General features: G+C 40.8%; 1 protein-coding gene and 1 long non-coding RNA gene across 4 annotated transcripts; one reads left to right on the forward strand and one right to left on the reverse strand.

Moving 5' to 3' along the window:
* Nucleotides 1-313: 313 nt before the first annotated feature.
* On the forward strand, nt 314-4,024 carry LOC122882956. The gene is made up of 2 exons (XR_006379501.1): nt 314-353; nt 613-4,024. It is a non-coding gene; the product is annotated as an uncharacterized LOC122882956 (long non-coding RNA).
* A 172-nt stretch (nt 4,025-4,196) lies between these two features.
* Nucleotides 4,197-21,103, reverse strand: LOC122882934 (NFX1-type zinc finger-containing protein 1-like). Of its 3 annotated transcripts, XM_044210913.1 has the most exons (19): nt 20,915-21,103; nt 20,089-20,176; nt 19,053-19,981; nt 18,075-18,309; nt 17,586-17,944; nt 17,219-17,398; nt 16,710-16,816; nt 15,838-16,076; nt 15,535-15,666; nt 15,076-15,224; nt 14,619-14,762; nt 14,387-14,504; nt 12,464-12,702; nt 11,509-11,648; nt 10,805-10,937; nt 10,094-10,261; nt 8,239-8,349; nt 7,946-8,041; nt 4,197-7,712 (listed from the first exon to the last, which is right to left on the reverse strand). In XM_044210913.1, the coding sequence occupies exons 2-19, from the start codon at nt 20,132-20,134 to the stop codon at nt 5,262-5,264; spliced, it is 5,976 nt and encodes a 1,991-aa protein (XP_044066848.1). In that variant the 5' UTR covers nt 20,135-20,176; nt 20,915-21,103; the 3' UTR covers nt 4,197-5,261. The 3 variants fall into 3 exon arrangements, with proteins under 3 accessions (XP_044066848.1, XP_044066857.1, XP_044066867.1); XM_044210922.1 differs by lacking the exon at nt 20,089-20,176 and having other exon boundaries at nt 20,915-21,102; XM_044210932.1 differs by lacking the exons at nt 19,053-19,981; nt 20,089-20,176; nt 20,915-21,103 and adding an exon at nt 18,881-19,025.
* Nucleotides 21,104-21,258: the final 155 nt, after the last annotated feature.

Raw genomic sequence — 21,258 nt, forward strand, 5'->3', positions numbered from 1 at the left:
TGTTGTGGCACTGTGGTAGTTTTGGTGTTGACACTTCCTGTTTTATTTTGTAGTAGTCTCCTTCCCTTGTGTGTCTTGTGTTTTTACTTCCTGTCTGTGTTTTCCCTCCAGTTTTGATTGTTGGTCCTCCCTTGATTGTTTGCAGCTGTGTCTCTTGGGTATTTAGTCTTGGTCTTTTCTTTGTTCTGTGTCAGATCATTGTGGTACACATGGTGTTGTTCCTTGCCAAGCCCTTGACTGTGTTATCTTGGATTCTTTGTTCTCCGGTGGACCATTTTTGGATTTTGTCTGCTCATTACCTGTCTGCTCACCTCTGCCTGTTCTTGCCTACATTCCACCCAACAATAAACACGGTAGTTATCCAGCTACTTCCGCTTCCTCGTCATCTGCTTTTGGGTCCACATACCTGCATATAGCACCTCGCCTTACGACAGGCACATATGCAGACCCACAAGAAGTCAGCTGTTCAACATGGATTTATTTGTCAGTTTAAATAAATGAAGCAGATCTTGTAAAATGTACAAATTGTTAACTAGTAATGTTAAGCATTTTATTAGTATTATTACAAGTATGTATGAGTAGTTTGTAAACCGGATTTCTCTTTGTTTGTAGGGTATAAAATGTACAGATGCCACAGTGGATGTGGTAAAAGCCACCATCACTGCTGCTATTGTGTAAGGATTATAACCTGACAAAATGCAGAAATGTGGGTTAGCTGACCCGTCAACAGGCCCCTGTGCCTCTGCACCCTCCACCCTCTCAGCAGCCTCAAGTGTCTCAGCAGCCTCAAGTGTCTCAGCAGCCTCAAGTGTCTCAGCAGCCTCGTGTCTCCGCAGCCTCCATCGTTTCCGCATCCTCCACTGTCTCTGCAGCCTCCAGTCATTGTCCCTTTGCAGTCATGTATCTAGAATTAATTTCCTTCAGCTTTTAGATTTGAAGCACCTCTGAGAGCCACAAGTGAAACTCACTCACTCAGAATCACAGGTAGTTATAGGTGCGCTCCACATAGACATGCCAGCTTGCCAGTTCTTACATTCTTTATCTTAATCTGAGATGCGACAATAACTAGGCCTATATATGCTATCTGCAGGACACAAATGTGAAGGCTACAGAACATGCAAATAAAGAGTGGTCCTTCGCCTCTGACACTGTCCTTGTTCCAAGATGATGATGGAGACCTATTATTGAGCCTACTGATTTTGTAGTGACTCATGTTTTATGTTCTCAGTTGCCTGAGAAAATTTTGCGCATGATCTTCATCCTTGCGGTGCTACAAGATGGCGACCCTGCAATCCATGCCCTGGCACTCACGTGCACACGTTTCTAGAGGATAGTGAGAGAGGAATTATTTCTGAAAGAAGCACACTTTTGCTGGTTTTACAGTAAGTTTAGTGTTTTCCTTCTGCCCCCTCCCATCTTTTTAGATGCAAAGCACCTCTGAGCTATAGGTGAAAGTTACTCACTCACAGGATCACAGTAAACTATAGGTGCATTCAACTTGAACATGCCAGCTTGCCGCTTCTTACATTGCAGCAAGGGCAGAGCAAAGGGTTTGTGGCTGGCAGCTGTAGGCTTCTGGCTTTAAAATGTTTTTATTAACCATCAAAGCCAAACTTAAAATCATGTTTGTGCTTCTGCAAGCATTGTGATGGTCCAGTGACAGATTTAACTATGATTTAGCTATAATACGTGTCGTGGGTCAGGTTGTAAAAAACAGCTTATAGTGGTCCAGTTTTGGAATGTACCAAAACATTTGGGATACAAACTCTAATCTGACATGCATCTAAAATACAGCCAAAACTTCTCAGTATTCACGATATTAGCAAATTGTATACTGCCATCATATATGTGAGTGACACTCATACAGAGTCTTCATATCTAAAAATGCACTGGAACTTCCAGAGGAACTTTGGGCTTGTCATTCTGTGTCCCGCATATGCCAGCAACACAAGTAGATGGCTCCTGGAGTGTTAACTTGCCATTATTAAAATGTGTCTTGTACATAGATGTCATCTAATTGAATGTTTTCTATACCAGTTTACCACAGTGTTTCCTCTGTAATTGTTGTGCAGCTGTTATGATTCAAGTCAAGGTTCTAGGGCTAAAATGATTTTAATCGTAATAAAATCATTATGACTATATTTTTGTTTTAAATAATAAGTACTTATTTTAATTTCACATTTATCTTGCAGTGGTGGTAAATTCCTTGCTGTGGTGGTGGCCCACTGCTAAATGAATACCAAGGAAACACTGCTACCAGAAAATTTCACATTAAAAAAAAATCTGAACATACATTTTACACATGAACCCTTCCTTTTGTCATCAGATGTGGTGAACTGGAACACATTTTCAGAGTACAGAAGGACCTACATAACTCTGTATCTAATCTGCTGTTGCATTCAGTGTAATTCTCTTTACAAAGACTGTGATGTTTACAGAGGGGAAAACCGCAAGGATTCTATTCTGAAAATGATCTTGCAAGATACTGTAGCATTGACTGTTTTTCTATTTGATGTAATGCTCCATACAGTCATGCAACAATGGAATCTTGGCTTTGAATATTTCACTATACTATGGACATTCACATGTTCACCAAATATCATAAACTGAAATCTAATATTGTAGGAGCATCAGTGGGTACATTTTTTCCTTGAAGAGGTATCTAAGCTGAGTAACCTGGGAATTATTTTTACCTGATATAAATGACAGCATCATCACTGTGATGTATCTTCAATGAAGTGCTGCAACCAGCAAGACACAGAATGTGACCTTTTTATACAACAATATATGTGGCACTTTCATACAGTGGAGAAAGTTTTGTAACTTCAATGTGTGATTGCAATTTATCTTCTTTATAGATTAGAAAAGTACCCTACTGTCCACATAGGGCATATTCATACAGATATTCCTGACAGTTGGACATTCAAGCCAAATAACACTTTCACTTATTTAGTAATCTGCAGTGGAGGAACTCCACACACACTGCTCTGCACAGTTTTGCACCTGAAAAGAATTTTAGGTATGCAGACATCCCAACTCACCAGTACTTGATGTGGTGAAATGACATACAGCAACATTTTGATCAAAACAATAAGCTATATTTACAGGGATCAATTATGCACTCATCACATGTCTTTTAAGCAGCTGGTGAGCTGGAAACAAGAGGGCAAAAATGACTGTTTTAAGCCTGTTTCCTTTTGTTTAATGATTTTATGAATAATTACCACTACTGCACATACATAGAGAAAAACATTATTATATAAATAATGATTTGATGAATAATTACCACCACTGAACATACAGTAAAAAATATAAAATGTATCATTTTAATTGTTATGATAAACTATTATTTGCAAAAAAACTCTCTTCATTCTTTATGCAAATTCTGCATTTTAAATGGTCATTGAACATCACATCTTATTCTTCAAAGTTAATTTTCAGTTTAAAATAGGTGAGAAACAGATGAAAGTCAGAATGCCCTTCAGGTGTCATTCACCTTTAAGAAAGAAGTGAGCGTAACTTGAAGAGGCCATAATTTGTAGTCTTGCAGACTGCAGACATATTCTTTTGAGTTTTGCAGCCACCGTAGTTTCTCCCTCACACTAAGGGGAGGGTGAGGCGAGAAGTACACTGTACAGCACTCACAGTCGCTGAGTTTCATTTTGGCATTTTGTCACTGCTGTAGTGAAGAGGATTTGAAGCAATATCAGATTGTTTCTTTGGATTCACTGCCACTGATGTCCTATTATAGACGCAAATGAATAACTGTTGCTGGTAACAGTTCAGTGTGTGTGTGTGTGTGTGTGAGAGAGAGAAAGAGGGAGAGGGAGAGAGAGAGAGAGAGAGAGAGAGAGAGAGGGTTGAGAGATAATTTATATTTGTTGTAATGTGAGGAGGAAAGGTTTTTTTATGCATTTGGTGGTTAATATTTCTACAGAACAGCAACTCTAAAATGGATTTATAAATAATAGAATATATTGATTATTCCCTTGTACTGTTTTTATGTGCATGTTTCCACATTAGCTTTTCTACATATGCACACCTTGTAGCAACATTACAAGTTCACATGTTAATCATTTCTGCTAAGCTTAATCCTCTCTGCCTAATGAAGGCCTATATAAAAAATACAAAAAACATACATACTGATGGTATTTCTTACATTATGTCATGTGTGTAAAATTAAGATAAGAATGTGCTTATATATTCAGATTTTATTCCATTTGAACAAGTTGCAGGCATAATTATCAAGTCATGTCTCTGTATATTCTTTTACAGTGTTTTACTGCCACCTAATGTTAAGGTACAGGACAACTGTTACTTTCACAAGGAGTCTTGAACATAATGAAAGGGTTACAGTTAATATTTGACAAATGATTTAGTTTGGCATTAAAAACTATATTCCAAAATGTATTCTGTGACTTGTTATAGTATCCTTTGTACATGATTTCTGCAGCAAAGCATTTTTAAAACAAAACCACCACCCACAATGTCTACGTTCAAATACAACTAATCTGCTTTAGCAAATATGTTGGAGGAAACTTAATTTCATCCAATCACAACTTTATCAACATAATAGGAAAACATTCATACTGAACGTATCGGAACATATTTGCATGCACAGCTGGATTAACCTTTTAGGAGGCCCTGTGACAAATATTTGCCATTGGGCCCCTATTGACCACCCACCCTGTGCGAACTGCACTCCAAGTTCCCACACAGCAGACTATATATGGCAGCTCCATTATATGCCCACAAGACCCAGAGACCAACCAGTATTGCTATGCTAGAACATTAATAGGTGGTTAATGAAATTAACAAAACCAGTTGCAGTAACTTTTGGGGCCCGTGGGGCCCTTGGGCAGTTGCCTGCTTTCCCCAGTTGGAAATCCAGCCTTGTTTGCATGGCACAAACTGTTTTTAGCCAATGCAAAATGTTCATAACAAATGTATCAATAACATTTTCACCGTCAAAGTATTTCAGTCAATGCATAAATAATCATGGCCATGTGCATGCTGCGGCATGGTGTTGTCCCTTTTTCAATTTATAATGGGGGTTTTTTCTACAACAACACCAAGAGCACTTGGTTTTGGTTAGCGAAAGATGGTGGCCCTAACCTTAACCTTAACTAAAGTTTTTTTGTTTTTTTTACTAAACCAAACAACATGTAAAACATAAACCGTGGTCCATGGTGTCAAGTCATAGGTCGTGCAACCAACAGTTGGGACTGAGAAGGCAATGACAGACTTCTCTAAGATGGCTTTCAGTCAAATTGTTCAAAGTTTAGAAGGTTGTTGGTTTCAGACCAAGCAGGGTGCTGTGCCCCATCCATCTCAGAGGCGACTTGGTTGCCACTTGCCAGTCTGTGACTGCCCCCACCAATAGTAGCATCACAGTCAGGGCAGCGTCGACTCTCCATAGCCCCTCCACACTCTGTTATAAGATAGACATGGCCATTAGGACATTTGTGCCAGTGTCCAAGCGGCATTTTCACAGCCGAGACGATCATCTTTCTCTCCTCCTCACTGATCCCCAAGCCTGGGAGCGGAAGCTTGTTGTCTAGTTCCTTCATGGCTTCTTTCACTCTGCGTTGATCTTGCTCAGTGAATTGGCCAGACTTTTCCAAAATCGCTGTTATTGTTTGTACCTCGGATTGAAATTTGTCACTTTGCCTTCTCTTGTCTGCCATATGGCAACGGGCATTGAGTTCAGTCAAGAGGGTGAGTCTCGGTAACTCTCTCTGCAAATCAAAGACCTGCTGGTCTGTGAATTTTTGGTGGCTGTTGTTGAGCCAGCGCACAAACTCCTCAAAATACTTTTCTAATCTGAAGCTTTGCCTGAATGACATGTTTTCCCTTTGGATCTTCCTCAGCTTTGCAACTCTTACTAGGAAATCTATCTTGTTTTCCAGGACCCACAGATCATTTGCTGTGAGATAAGTTTTTCCCAGTCTGTCATTGATATGCATATATTCCTTTTGCTGATGCATTTCATATGTGTGAAGGTTATCCTTCCACTGTTTTTGAAGGGCCTTCCTGTGTTCTTCAATATCTGCCTGATGTCCATTTATCTTCGCCTTTACCATCTCTATCTCAGCCAGACTGCTGTTGATGTGAGATCCATAGCGTAGATTCTTGCGGATTGGAGTTCGACACTTCGGACATTCCTTCAGTTTTATGGCCACCTGCTCTCCTTCATTTGCCTGCTGGCTGTCATCCATGCCCATGTATGTGTCCATGGCTGTGTATTCAATGATGTGTCCACAGTCTTCTAGCTGAATGAAGTAAGCATCAGGTTCATCCTCAGTGCCGAAGAAAATCTCTGTGACCTCATCGTAATTACAGATGCGACATTTGCTTGGACATTTGTCTCCACACAGACCTATGCACGGGTGGCCGCAATCCAGGGTCTTGGCGCAGGGTTGGGTGCATGGCAGACGATCACATGGCTCATAGCAAAGTTTATTGCAGCTTTGGTGAGGGCACTGCCAAGCGCAGGGCTCAATACACAGAGCACAGGGCTGTCCACATGGCTTCATACACTTGCTGTGGACGCAGCAATTCTCACATGGTCTCTGACAAGGGGGGCAATCGCGAGTGCAAGGCTCCCTGCACTTGTGAGAGCAAATCAGGAGACGCTCACACTGGTGTAAACATGGGAAATGGAATCGTCCCTGATAACACTTGCCACAGTTACCACCACAGGCATGGCCACATTTTAGCTGATGTTCACAAGGGGTCCTACATTCAGGCTCCTCTTTCTGTGTTTTGTAAAAACAGGCATCTTGCTGGCTGTGGCCACACCTTAGTTTTAAGGTGACCTTCACCTTGCACTTACTGGTGCATGGTTCCCCACACAATGAATCACATGGATGTCCACAGTGAAGCAGCTTCTGGCAAGGCTCCTGGCAAACAAATTTATTTGGGTCCTGGTGGCAGGGAACCATCTGTGTGTGTAGACACTGGGGTATGATCTTCTCAACCTTCACTGGACATTTCTCTGGGCATGCTTTATGGCACACAAGTGTGCACCTGTGTCCCCGATCACATAAAATCTTCTGGCACTTCTTGCCACACTTGTACTCCTTGTGCTCAGGGTCGTAGGGGTGGCAGACTCTTGAGCAAACATGACCACAATCCAAACGGAACTCGCAAGGCTGGGTGCAGCCCCCCTCAGGGGCTTGTTTGAAATCATCAACATTTGAAACTTTTAGCTGTCGATTTGGATGATTCTGACAGCACAGGGTCAGGGCATTCCCAACCTGGTCCTTCTGCCTCAAGGTGTAGAAGATGTTGCTCCACAGTTTGACTTGGCCCAGCATTGCACTGTTGCCAATACAGTAGAGACCTTTCTTGGCACGAGACAAGGCTACACAGACTCGATTGGGAATGTTCAAAAAGCCAACTTTACCCTGTAGGTTGCTGCGGACCAGAGACAACAAGACAATGTCATTCTCTTCTCCCTGGTACTTGTCCACTACATGCACTTTGACCCCTGTGAACTGGCTGGCAGGCATAAGTTTGCGCAGACAGTGGAGCTGGCCGGTATAGGTCGTGAGGATAGTAATTTGCTCTGGTTTGTAGTCTTGAAAGAGAAGATAGCGGCAAAGAGCGACTACAAACATCGCCTCATGTCGGTTCTGATGGCTTCTCCCATCTTTGATCTCTTCTTCTGGGTAGTTGTGCTCCACAAAGAATAAATTGGTATTAATGCCCTGTAAGACAGCATTTAATAAAAACTTATTCTATGTTATGCTTTGATAGAATATCTTTTGAATTCAGTATTCTTAATCTTGTTTACATTGCCCATCTTTGACTCAAAATATATTTAAAAGTCTAAGAGACAATGCAGAGACGTTTTATCCATGCAGGCAAGTAAACAGATTTTCACTGCTAAGAAAAAAAAAGCAGAATGGAAATGCAGCAGGAGAGCAAATACAATACGCACCTTGATGTTCTCATAGTCCAACACAGAGGGATGGTTTTCCAGCTCTGAGTAGATGTGTGGGGTCAAAAGACAGGCAATGTCTGGCCTCATACGATGCTGAAGAACAAAACAAAACACAAACACAGATAAACACAGGCAATCACCTATGGAGAAAGATGCACCCACAGTCATACACACAAACATACCAGTGTAATGTTTTCAACTTTAACTGCATCATGTAAACACGTCTACATTTTATTGATTGATAGATCTTACAATAAGATTAACAAATTAATAGATACAGAAACACAAACCTGGTAGTTGAGTCTGACATAAGGAAGTCCCATCTTCACCAGCCTCTCAAACATGGACATCTCCAGGTGGAAGTTCTTAGCAAGTTCATATACTGTGGCACTGGGGCGCAGCTAAAGGAAAAATCACATGTTCATCATATGCTCTAAACACTTCCGTTTTTATGAATTATTGTTAAGGGAAAGTAAAAATGAATGGTTTTGGTTTTTTTATTTTTTGTACAAACTGAGAACTTGTGGTCTTTTTGTGGCCTAATAGAGAGGTTTTAGGGCTAGAAATGTGCAATATAGCATTTTGTCATCTTTCTAAAGCTTTATTAATGTTTAGAGAACATATGATGTTTATATGTGTACCTGAAACTTTCTTATTTACACCTCTTGGCTTTTTCCATCCAGTGGTGATTAAGTTGATTTGGTAGGTTTAGTGTCTTATATTAGCATATTTAAGTGTATTAAAGATCATGTCAGTGCCGACAGTGATCAGACCAATTGCTGTTGTAAATGCTAGTCAACACTTATTACATAGTTCCTAGAGCCAGGAGGAAGCAACCATCTAGGTGCAAACCCAGAAGGGATAAACAATATTCTGAGGGTTTCTGTTTTCGGGTAACTGGACGGAATATAGAATGTATACGAATGGACTCCTTTGCTGTCCTGTTTTGCCTGTATATGTATGTGTGTGTGTGTGTGTGTGTGTGTGTGTAAGTGTAAGTGTAAGTGTCTGTGTGTGTTTGCAAACCTACTTTAGCTAGAGGACAGAGTGTGAATGTACGTGGGTGTGGGGAAGGCAAGACCAAACCTGAGATTAATAAATAGCACAACAATGCCAAAGCTTATTTTACTCAGAAAGTGTGATCCATCCACCGCCATTACATGCACAGATTCAAGTTTGGCTTCCACAAAAACAAAGCTCTGAACACTTGTTCATAGAGTGAAAATAAATACTATCAAATGGCTTTAAACCCATGAAAATAACCCATATTTGTGCCATCAGAAAACCTCATCTTGTTTGCTTTTTTGTTTTTATGTTGTTTTTACCACACCTGCACTAATTTAACTGTCCAGTACTTTCAATCGATAAATCAGACATAATTTAATATTGATTGATTTATTTTGCACTTGTAGTCAACATATGTACAAATTGTGCCCACTAAAACAGTGAAGTGAAAGAAAATTACTTTTATATTAATCTGATGTACCTGATTTATTAAAATGGCCATTGATTTCCAAGCCCAGGTTATAATAAAAGCAATCTTCAAGTCAAACTCTATTTTAAATTCCATTCTTGCTAAACTTTTAGGACCACTGCAAGGAAGTCAGAATTGTTTGTATAGTCAAATGCATGCATAAATTCATGCATAAACACAGCACAACAAGCAAATATTAGGAAAAGAGCAGACAGAAGTTACACCGCAAGAAGAGACCAGGACAGAATATTGAGATGTGTGATAGAATTGTGTGTAGTCGTGATCGCATCCTGCAGATTGCTAGACAGGCTGCCTGGCTATATGTCCTTGGCAGGCCATGAAAAATTGTTGTAATAGTCTACTGATGTCCAGCATATCACTCCTCACTCTTCTCTATCTCTCGTAATGTCTGGCATGGGATGTGTTTTTTGTTTTTTTTGCCATTTCCCTCAAGGCAGTACACACAAACTTACTGACAACCACACAAATATACAAATCCCTCATGACAGGTTATCCTTCACATTTTCATCTAGGCATGTAAATGGGATAATTTCAGTCAGAGGATGATGGCTTATTAAAATACGCCAGTGCACAAATTACCACGCAAAGTTTAATGCGATGCAACTAAGAGTTTAGGAATCACTGCCCTATTTGTCTGTGTGGGATCTTACCTGCTGGTGGTCTCCGATGAGGATGAGGTGTTGACATGCTTCACTCAATGTGGTGATGGTGTGGGCCTCGAGCACCTCTGCAGCCTCTTCTACAATCACCAGACGTGGACGAACTTCCTGCAGAACTTTACGGAACTTGGCCGCCCCTGTTGTTGTCATGCCAATAACCTGATGGAAAGTATAAGTGTTTATTTACACACTTCTGCTATTTTTATGATTAATTTTATAACCACAAACAATTGTATTGTTGCCTGCCCTTACATGTATAGTATTGCTAATTTTAATACCAGCCTATTTGATGGTGTTATTACTTTTTGGTCATTTTAGTCTTATTGTTCACGGTGATCCACGGATAGTGTTGTGAAGAGTTTTCGCTACTTTCTACTAGTGCTGGGAAGTTCAAGTGTTACGTTACTCAGGGCCAGACTTCTAAATATATTGAGTACTTCAAGTTTTTGAGTAGTGTTACAAGAGTGCAAGGCACACTATCATGATATGTGTGTACCAAGGGGAAGTAAAGCAATTTCTTTCATCATCCTCTCTAAATATTGTACTGTAGGCTACATAAAGCTAATCTGAACATGAATTCAAGAAGTGTTTTACTTAACTTACTGTGATAACTCTGTTGAAGTTTTGACTAAAACAAGGAACAACTGTAGGATCATTTAAAAAATACTATTCATACTATCTGTTACTGCAATTATACTGTACCGTGGCTTCCTTGAGGAGACAGAGGTTCTCCTGACGTTTTACATCAGCCAATCTGTCTACTGCATTCTGATAGGCCTGTTCAGACTCTAGGACTCTGGTGCAAAGTTCTACCCTGTAGCGTGCCACCCACAACCTGCAGACACAAAGTAAATTAATAATAGTAAAACACTGTGACAACTGACTCAATCATATAGAAGTCTGAAGACTCATTATTTGCATCTGCATCTGGAAGTATACTCAGAGCCGAGGTCAAAAAATATGATGCTGTGGTACTTGATATCACTGTAAATGTAGTTAAACAATTATGGCAAGACCTATTTTATCTGTCTTGGAGGGAAATTGCCCTATTTGTTAGTTTAAAAGATAATTAAGATTGTGTAAACATGAGTCGTTACAGTCCTGTTTTCACAGTAATAGAAGTTACGTCTTGGCTCTCTGAGGTGAGAAGATCCTCTGGGATACATTTTCCTGGTGATTAGTTGACTTAATAATACACACTGGGAATAGACTACTTCTACCAGACTGAGGTTGCTTGGGGGATGAGAGGAAATGAGGAAAAACAAGGAAGAAAAATTCAGAAGGAGGAAAGGAGGACAGAAATGTAAGCAAGGTTCTAGGAGACGTGATGGAAAGTAAGAGTAAGAAAAAGAGGCACATTTGTAGTGAACAAAGGAAAGAAAAGTGAAACACAGATGCAGACCTACCGATAGAGTCTCCATCTGTCTGGAAGGCTTAGGGTCCAAATATCCAAGACAGCATCTTCCTCTTTGTCAGTCATAGCCGAGCTCTTCCCCAGCTCTTTCCTGATTCTGTTCTTCTTCTTTCTCTTCTGGTCCCGTTGCATCTGTACAGATCAGAACAGGGTCAACTTTGAACTTCATACCTTTGAACTGTTTTAAATCCTAACTCATCTGGATCTTGGAATCCATTGTAACAGCTGTGAATTCAAGCTGATCACAGCTTTTCAGAGCCACCTTTCAAGCTTACGGGTGTTGAGTATTTAATACTCAAAAGATATTTTTCCTGGTTAAATATTCCTTTAAGCAAGGCACTTAATTATCTCCTTTGCAGGTGCTGCACTGTTCTTTGAAAGTTAGCCTACCCTGTAGAATATGTGAGCACTAGAAGTGCTATAGAGCAATGTTTTTATGAATGTGGCGCCACACAAGCACGCACACGTGAAAGCAGGTGAGGTGACTCACCTGCTTTCATGCATACATGACACGTGAGGCACAGTCCTGCCAATGGTTACAGACCATTCCACTGATCAACAGTAAGTGACAGTAACGTGCCAAGAAATTAAGCAATGCATCAATAAAGACAGATTAGACAGACTGCTAACAAACAAACATGGATGTAAATAATGCATGTTACAAATGTTTCCAAAAATCAACTTTTCAAATATTTTCTGTGGAAGGAAATGCATTCAACACATGTGTTAGACCTCAAGAACACACAATGCATTTTGTTAAGAAATAGTAAAGTTAAGTACAGTGCAGCATCTGTAAAGATATTGTTCTATTGGACAGCTCTTAGATTTATGTGCTCCTCTCAAACCAGCCTAGTATTGGTCTATATAATAGCATTCTCAATCAATTTGTCTGATTGAATAGGGATTGCAAAAATGTTAAACTGATTACAATCTCCTCTTAATTTTACCTCCCATCCTTCCTCGCTCTGCTCAGCCTGAATTTCAGCTTTATCCAGGTTCATAGCCAGCATTAGTTCTTCTACTGCTCTGACAGCTTCCTCCATGTCTCCCTTCTTTCTGCCATCTCTACCACCTCTGGGACCAATGTTGTCTTCAATAATCCGCTCTGCCTGGAGCAGATCTGCTTCCTCTGCGATTTCAATGAGGTCCTCTTCTTCCAGCTCCATCGCTTCCGCCGCTGCTATATCTAACACATTACAGTAAGAATCTGTATGAGAATGATTCACCAGTACAATGAATGCACTGCATTTTAGTTTTCATTGAAAACTTATAAAGTTGCATGGAGTGTAATAACACACAAGAAAAGAAAGAAAAGTCCTAAAACACAGAAAGATAACATAGGAAGTGTATGAGGGGACAGACAATATCAGTCTACATTCAACATACTGTATGTACATTCCATGATAAATGGTGGGTTTATATAATCTTCAGTTACTGAAATGGTCTATCTGAACTGGGTGCTGGATTATATATTATTGCTTAGCTACAAAATCCTGCTGGAGATGTTTAGAGTTTAGACTTTGATGGTCATTTTGCCATTTATTGAGCTCTTAAGTGTTCATTTCAGCTGGTTTGGAGACTGCTGAAAAGGAAAGTTCTACCTGGCTGAGTGGCTGGTGTTGATACAAACTGCTGTGGACTGGGAATGAAAATACAATGATTGAATCCAGTTTCATCTTAAAAGTAACTGTCAATTTTAAACTGATATTTGTCTGCGGGACAAGTTCTCTTCATGCTTTACACCACAATCACAACTACTGCAATACAATACAACAAATAACTCTTAACCTTGGTATATTCCAGAAAACAGGCTACAAAAAGCAAGTCTTACTTCGAAAAGCCTGACATCAGTTGCTATAAACACTGAGGCGTCGAGCACAGATCACATCAATTTACTATGAAGAAAATGCACAAGAGAGAGCTGCTACTTCACTTTACAAGATTATATTTTCCATTTCAGTACATATCATATCAAAAATATTTTTTTTAAATTGAGGTTATAAACAAGGTTTGAGGTATGAGGTTATATATAATAAACAGTTCAGTTGACTTATTATAAATTAAATCCATTTGCTTAAAAAATGAAAAGGCCTCTGTGGAGTGTTGTTAAAATTATCTATTCAGACTAATACAGTTATAGTTTTGCGGGGCTGTTTACACACTATCAATGAAAATAAGCCAATTATCAGTTCCTCTTATAGTGAGCTCACACCAGAAGCTTCATGAGCGCCGCTGGGTGCGCTGGTCACTGCCAGCCCTCGCCATGCGGCGTTAAACTCCGGGAAACCAGTGACCGCAACAATCAGTTTCTACTCCATTACTGCTTATGTCTCCCTATAGGGAGACGTTTACAGGGGGAAGAACATCAAATCCCGATCTGCAATTCGTCGCTGCTTCAGTGTGTCCCTGTAAATTTACATAAAGTTCAGCTCAGCTCAACTTCAACTCGTTGCTCTGGTCACTGGCATCGCGCCGCTAGCCGCAGCCACGGCGTTGGGCGCTTCTCGTCGCCAGCTCCCATTGAAAATGAATGACTGCTAACCGCTTTTGTAGCTCATGAAGCTTGAAAAGCTTGAAAAGCTACTAAGCCTGCTCGGAACTCACATGAGAAAACACTGATTTGTGAAAGATATAATTGGCGGTGTTGCTACATCCATAAATGTCCTGCCTGATTGGTACTGCGCATGTGAAACTCTCAACAGAGATGAGAAAGAAGCGAGATGGCTCACTCGTTAGCTACTTCCATACACTTAATATGTAGTTTACTTATTTTGTCATATATCGGATTTATGTATGCTGCGCTGCTCAGAAGTTGCTTCTGGGACAGATGTGGCCAATTGAATAGGCCCGACTTACAGTAAAAGCCTTACCTTCATTTCTATTTGCATTCTCTGTCTCCCTCTGCAGGAAGACGGTGGAACCCAAACCCAACCACTCCATTATCAGACTGGACTTCTTCTCACTCCAGGTCTCAAAACCATCCTGTGTCTACAAATCATTTCATAAACACAAACTGATGAGTCTTTTATTCTGTCTAGCTCAGTTAACACAAATCAAAAATAAACATTTTATATGTGTATTTTTTTTATCAGTATGACTCACAGGTGGTAGGTGCAGACTGTCCCAGTGTATGTCTGAAATGAACTTCTCTAAGAAGCTTTCTCGCAGGACGCCTTTCAGAGAACACTCCAGCCTCATACTCTGACTCTGAATGCCCCTCTCCTCCTGACACAGCTGCTTGTAAATCTGTTAAACAGGTCATGCATACAATGATTAGGTGGAGAAATCACACAAGAATGTGTGTGATATACTGCAACTTGTAGTGCTGTGATGTGCATATGTGTGACAAAAAGATGAGGTACAAAGTGTGCATCAATATGATAAACTTAAGACTATTAATAGAATATAAAGGCTAAATTATTAGGAATTATTTAAACTTATCCTTGCATATATTCTCACCACTTTGCTATGCATGAGAGAAATGAAGTGTGGAGCAACTTGAAACATCAAGTTAAGTTATAAGAGTTAAACTGTAGGTCAACCAACATGAGGAACTCACCTCACTATATGCGTATCGCAGGTGAGACGGCAGCGTACGTCTGAAGTCATGTGAGTGAGTCAGCTCCCTTAGATTGAAACGCTTCAGGATCTCACTGTTGCTGCGGCCTCCTACTCTCACTATGCCCTCTTGCAGAAATGTATGAATACCTTAAATACAGAGGCAAACCAAATGCACATCACATCCACCAAAACAGAAAGCTTATTTGTCTTACATCGCCCATTCAAGGTCACCAAGTAGGAGTTTGCAAAGACAAAAAAAAAACAAATAAAACTTAAAGTAGATGTATGTGGCCCATTAGCAAACATTTCAGCATATAAACAAATACAACAACAAAGAATTACTGTTTGAACTAGAAATAGATATGTCCCCTTTTGTTGACAAAAGACTGTGTTCTTAAATCCCAAACCACTCAAACAACATAGATAGATGTTATTATGAACTGGCATAACAGCTTACCCTCAAGGAACTGATCCAGGGCATGGTTAGTGTAACACACTACCAGCATCGGAGCCGTACCAAATCTGTCTCTCCAAAGATCCTGATTGGTCAACAGAGCCTGAGCAATCTTAAGGCCAACGTAGGTTTTTCCTGAGAAAATGGAGGAAGCAGAGTAGCCTGATTTTAATGTATTTCAGAAGCAAAGTGAAACTTTGCAATTCTTTGGATTTTGCCATTTTACAAATGCGTGAAATACATTTTACACATTTCATTCACAATGAATGAAGTCATCCTTCCAACAATGGCTGTTCAATGTCTCACCAGTGCCAGGAGGCCCCTGTATGATGGTCAGCTCCTTCGTGAGGGCCAGCTGGAAGGCTCTCATCTGGGACTCATCCAGCCCCAGCTCCTCCATTCTCGGCCAGGCCTCTTCCTCCAGGCTGTGAAAGGGCCGTATACTGTCCTTATAGTCAGGGTCAGCAATGGATGACAGGTCATAGATATCTCTTCTTTGCAGATAAGCTGGGGGTTGCACATCTGTGCTGCACTCCACGATGTACCTGGAAGCATTAAGGATTGCATTTTTTAGCGTCTACTATCTGTGTAAAAGGATGATGTAGAGACTTCTCATTAATAGATACTTAATATGTTCTTTCTGAAAGCGAGCCTTTGTAACTTTTGCTGAACAGCGGCCACTGTGGCCACAAGCACATAAAGGATAATGATCAATGTAAAAATCATAGTGTAGCACTAGCACAAGTAGAGAAGTCATTGGACTGACTCATTCATGTCAACTCCCATGGTGTAGTTCTGTAGGAAAAAGAGTTTAAAGTTGTTTCAGGTAGTCACAAGAGAAAGGTCTGGGAGACAGATGGCCAACAAAGTGTCATAATGTATAATACATTACTTTGTGGTATCCATGAAAGGCACTTGGAGTGCAGACAATAACCAAACTTTTGAACTCATCCATGCGTGATAGCATTTTGGGAATACTGTGGCAGTATAATTAACTCATGCCAATTAAAAGTGTGATTGCTTACTTGCTTTGTACCATTTCTCCCTCCACTTCCCTTTGAAAAATCTACATGTGAACTCATTTTGAGAGTGCTGTGGGATTATATAAAAACTATGACCTTGACAGTAAAATGTGAAACTCCTCCACAGCACACATACACACAGATACACACTCCTACCTCTGAAAGGGCATGCTGTCCTCCTCCTGCTCCTGTAGGCCCTCTAGAACATACCGATAGGCCTCAAAGTAGGCAGTGGTCTCAATCATCAGGAATAATTGACCTTTCTGTCAGATAGAATGAGTTTAGTTCTTTGTATATCCATTACATATAAAACCCTGTACCTATCCTGCATGTTAGCAACTAAACAGTCTTGGCAAGGTTTTGATTCAACTTTATGGTCATTTAGAGGCTGTAGTTTGTGGTGCTATACAGTTATAGTGGTGGCATAGAGGTGGTTTTAAAATCTTGTCCATCCCATTTATATTAGTGAGGGTAGACTAAATATTACAAACACTACACATTATTTTAATGTTGCCTAATAAACTGCAAACTCAAAGTACATTTCAGTTACAGCTTATGTAGATTAAGTGTCTGAAATTAGACCATAAGATCAAATCCTCCTTGCCTCAGCAACTGCATGCTTGCTGCCCTTATCAACAATTGTTGCACACAATCTACTGCCCCACCTGAATTCTGGCCAACTTGAATCTGCTTTCTTCAGTAAAGGTAATCTGGACCTGTCCTCTCTGCAGGCTATTGGGATCCCGATCTGACACTGTGGCAAACAAGAAGCTCTCAAAATTATCACACGACAGGCAGACCAGGGAACCATAGATCAGCCTCTTGGAGTTCTGCCAGCGCACAAACTGTAGGATGCATGGGGAAAGTATTATTAATATACATGTTAATATATGTCTTTCCATTTGCCATTCAATAAGCAAAATACCAGTGTATCTCTTAAAGAATTTGCTTAAAGAATGTGCTTGATTGTATTAGTCAAATGTCATATAAACACTAAATGTAACAAAGATCTAAATCCATCCAGAGGCTAACCTTAAGTGGCTGAATGTCAAACTGGACTATGTAGGCGAGTCCAGTCGGCGTGCACTTGGGTACCACCAGTTTTGTGTCAAAATATACTCTGATATCATCAAAGCGCTTCGTCTTCAGTGAATTATCACTCCTTCCTCCTTCTCTTCCCATTTGGTTCCGAAGCAATTGCTGGATCCCCTCACGGAGTGGCCGCACAAAGTCCTCTCTCAGCAGCCGGAAGTGCGTGTCAAGGTAGAGATGGGTGTTTGTGTAGCGCTGAGAGGTGAGGTTGGGTCTAAGGAAGGGCCTGTGGTCCTGATGGAACTCCTCACGAGTTGGGTAGATGGGTATGGTCCTGAAATCTTGCTGCTCTTCTTCACCTGGGTTAGAATTAGTGGGAGTTTCAGTTATTCACATATCTATAAAACTGTGTGGCAATTTTCAAAATATCCCAAAATATTTTCTGGTTAATTGTGCAGTGTTGTGCAGATATCCGTAAGAGGCCATTACCTGGGTTATCACGTCCAGTGGGTAGGAGGGCATAAGTGTCCCTGTCTGAGCGCAGGGTACCCTCCCTGGATTTCTCCTGGAGGTGCCTGATCAGGCCCTGAACACTCTCCACACTCTCCTCCATTTGAGGCTGGATGTCCACTCCAGATGCCCTCAGGCTGTTGATGGAGGCTTGGAGCAGCGTCAGCAGCAAACTCACTGCCTGGACAGAGCTAGCAGGGAAGATGCTGAGGACCTAATAAGCATATATTGAGGATAAGTAGTTAATGTATATATATAACTACAAGGAGTTCAACTACTAATTTAAGAATTGTTAAAAGAAAGAAGCACGATCAGGCTAAAATAATCAGTCCTTTTAAATTATTTGTTTTAGAAACACGGATAAAAGGTTTGTTAAAGGCCCTAATTTCTCTCAATGGAGTTCTACAGGAACACAGAGAGATTACTGAGAGATTTTCGTATTTGTTCATTTTTATTTTTTTGTCTGTGTTTTTCTTACTGGTTTGAAGTGGGCGGGACTGATCTAGACAAAGCAAATATATATAATCACATATTTAAAATCTGATCAAACAACACCTACACAGAGCTTTTGAGCATTAAACTCTTAATACCAATACCAATTCTGATTGTTGCTTATTTATCCATGTATATTTAATGAAATACATAGTGTAAGATTTGAAACCAAGGCTTTTAAGTATTTCATAATGTTATTTGTAGATTTAGTTCAACTGCTTTTGAAGTAATAATCTGAAAATTATTCTACTACAATTACAGAACATAGTTTATTGCAAAGAAGCACTACTCACTTGCTAAAAAGACTCAGCTGTCCATGAGGACTTCTGTTCGTGCCCTTCATCAAAGATAGCTTTTCTGGGTCTACTCAATTATTTTGTGTACTTTTCTTGTATTCCTTCATTTATCCTTCAGCTGAATTTACCAATTGATTGGTTTTTTTTGTTCATTCCTTCCTCTATTTACCTCTGACAGAATAGCCAGGATGTTTTCCAGATGTCGTGGGTATTGTGCCCTGCGGACGAGATTGAACTCTGACTCCATGCCCACCAGATAGTGGGGAAGGATGGTGCGGAAGAACCCTGAGTCTTTTATGATGCCAGCCAAGTGCTGTAGGGTGCCTCTGTCTGTCCGTGATTTGAAGGCTTTACTCAGCACCAGGCAGAGGAGTTCGACAAGGTCCTGCCTCATTGTTGTCCCACTCAGGACATCTTGTAGGGCAGGGTTACAGGACAGGGTGATGGCCACTACAGACGGGTCTTTTCCAGAGAGTTCTTCCATTGTTTTATAGCCCAGTCCATGGCCCTGTGGTGTTCCGACTCTGCCTGTAGAATTTGATCTCCCTCCATTCCTCCCCTGTCTGTCTCCTACACCATCTCTTCTCTCACCCCCTCTACCTCCTCCCCTTCTCTCTCCTTCTCTTTCAGCTGCACCTTGCTCTCCATTTCTTCTTGCACCACCTCTCTCTGCTCCTTCTCCTCCATTTCCACCTCTCCCCCTCCCTCCTCCTCTCTGTCTGGCTCCTCCCCACTGTCTTCCTGCACCTCTTTCGCCCCCTCTCCCTGCGTCTGCTGCTCCTCCTCTTCCTCTTCCTCTGCCTCGCACACCTTCACCTCCTCCTCCCCCATCTGTCTCGTCCCTGCCTTCTCTTCCTGCACCTCTTTCACCCCCTCTTCCTGGGTCTGCTCCTCCTCCTCCTCTTCCTCTGCCTCTCCCACGCATCCCTCCACCTCCTCTTCCTACTCCTCCATCTGTCTCCTCCCTTTCAGCTTGATTTCTCCCATGACTTTGTGCTCTTCTTCTGCCCTCTGTTCCTCTCGCCTCGGCCCCCTGTGCACCTCCTCGTCTTCTCCCTCTGCCTCCACTAGCATTTTCATTTTGGCCAGTATCAGTACCTGGGGAAAAAACAACATTCATGTACAGAGACCTTGAAAATGAACACCTACTTTGCTAGACTTGTACGCATGTTTTTACTTGTTTGCCTCTCATACTGTATAATTACCATTAATAGGTCCTCTTCTCCCTGTTAATAAAGTCAGTCTTTCCATGGTCTTAATTTGGTAGTTGTTGAAATTTAACGCTGATGATTTCTGAGTGGCAAGAAAGTAAAGGGTGAAAGTGAAAACCACACATTTGAGCATGATTACACAACAGTTTGAAGGATGCGTAATTTATGTATAAACCCATAAAAACTTCTGAGAAGTGGTTATACTTTCACTGTTATGCACTGTGTTCTATTCATGTTTCTCACTATTATTAGTATAATTTGCAAGGTCCCAGGAGTGTTGGAGTCAGATAAGAAGGGGTGATCTCACTGTTTATAGCTTCTGAGGAAAATGAAATTGAAATGCCCTCAGTAATATGCCTCATTTTAACTATTCTGGATATTTTTAATTAAAATGCACATTTTATTCCAATGCTTTTTGAGAGTGTACTTTGCTTGCAATTGAAATGACTTAACCCAAATAGAGAGTGTGCCCTCTACTGGATGCAGAAAGGACTTGCATGGGAGTGTTTGTAGGTTTCTTTTCACTAGAAATCGGAACACAGCTTTTGACCACAAAATCATGGCACGGATCCGCTGAAATACCCTAAGTCTTTACAGGTACAAACAAGATAGTAAATGTGCAAAGCCTTTTGTTTGTTCTAATTTTCTCATGTTCTATACTCCGCAATAATTGTATACATTTCTTATACTGACATGATTTTTTTCATTATCAGTCCGGATCTTCATCTAGTGCTATATTTCATTAATATTTCCTGATAATTCAGCCAGCTGTACCTTCCACCCTCTCCCCAACCGCAACATAAAGGAAGAAAGAACTTACCAAAACTGAAATCCACTTGACATCAACATTTCCGCCAACATCAAGCTTTAAAAAAGGAAGCAGGCCTGTTTGCTGTGTGCGATTAATACAGCATCTATCCTGCTCAGTCGATAGTTTCTGTCTCAGGTTCCCTGCTGCTCACACTGGCCAGTTCAGGAAGCTGCTATTTAAATGCTCTGTCATTTTCGTTTTCGTTTCATCAGAACAAACACACCACACCTAGCAGTCAGTGTGCACCATGGATTTGTTCATGACTCATAGTCACACGATTAACATCTATGCACACAACAAATTATGCCGAATTAACGTTACTGGCTATTCACTAGCAGCCTACAGTGTTTGTG

The sequence above is a fragment of the Siniperca chuatsi genome, linkage group LG2 (genome assembly GCF_020085105.1).
Source record: "Siniperca chuatsi isolate FFG_IHB_CAS linkage group LG2, ASM2008510v1, whole genome shotgun sequence".
Classification (NCBI taxonomy): domain Eukaryota; kingdom Metazoa; phylum Chordata; class Actinopteri; order Centrarchiformes; family Sinipercidae; genus Siniperca; species Siniperca chuatsi.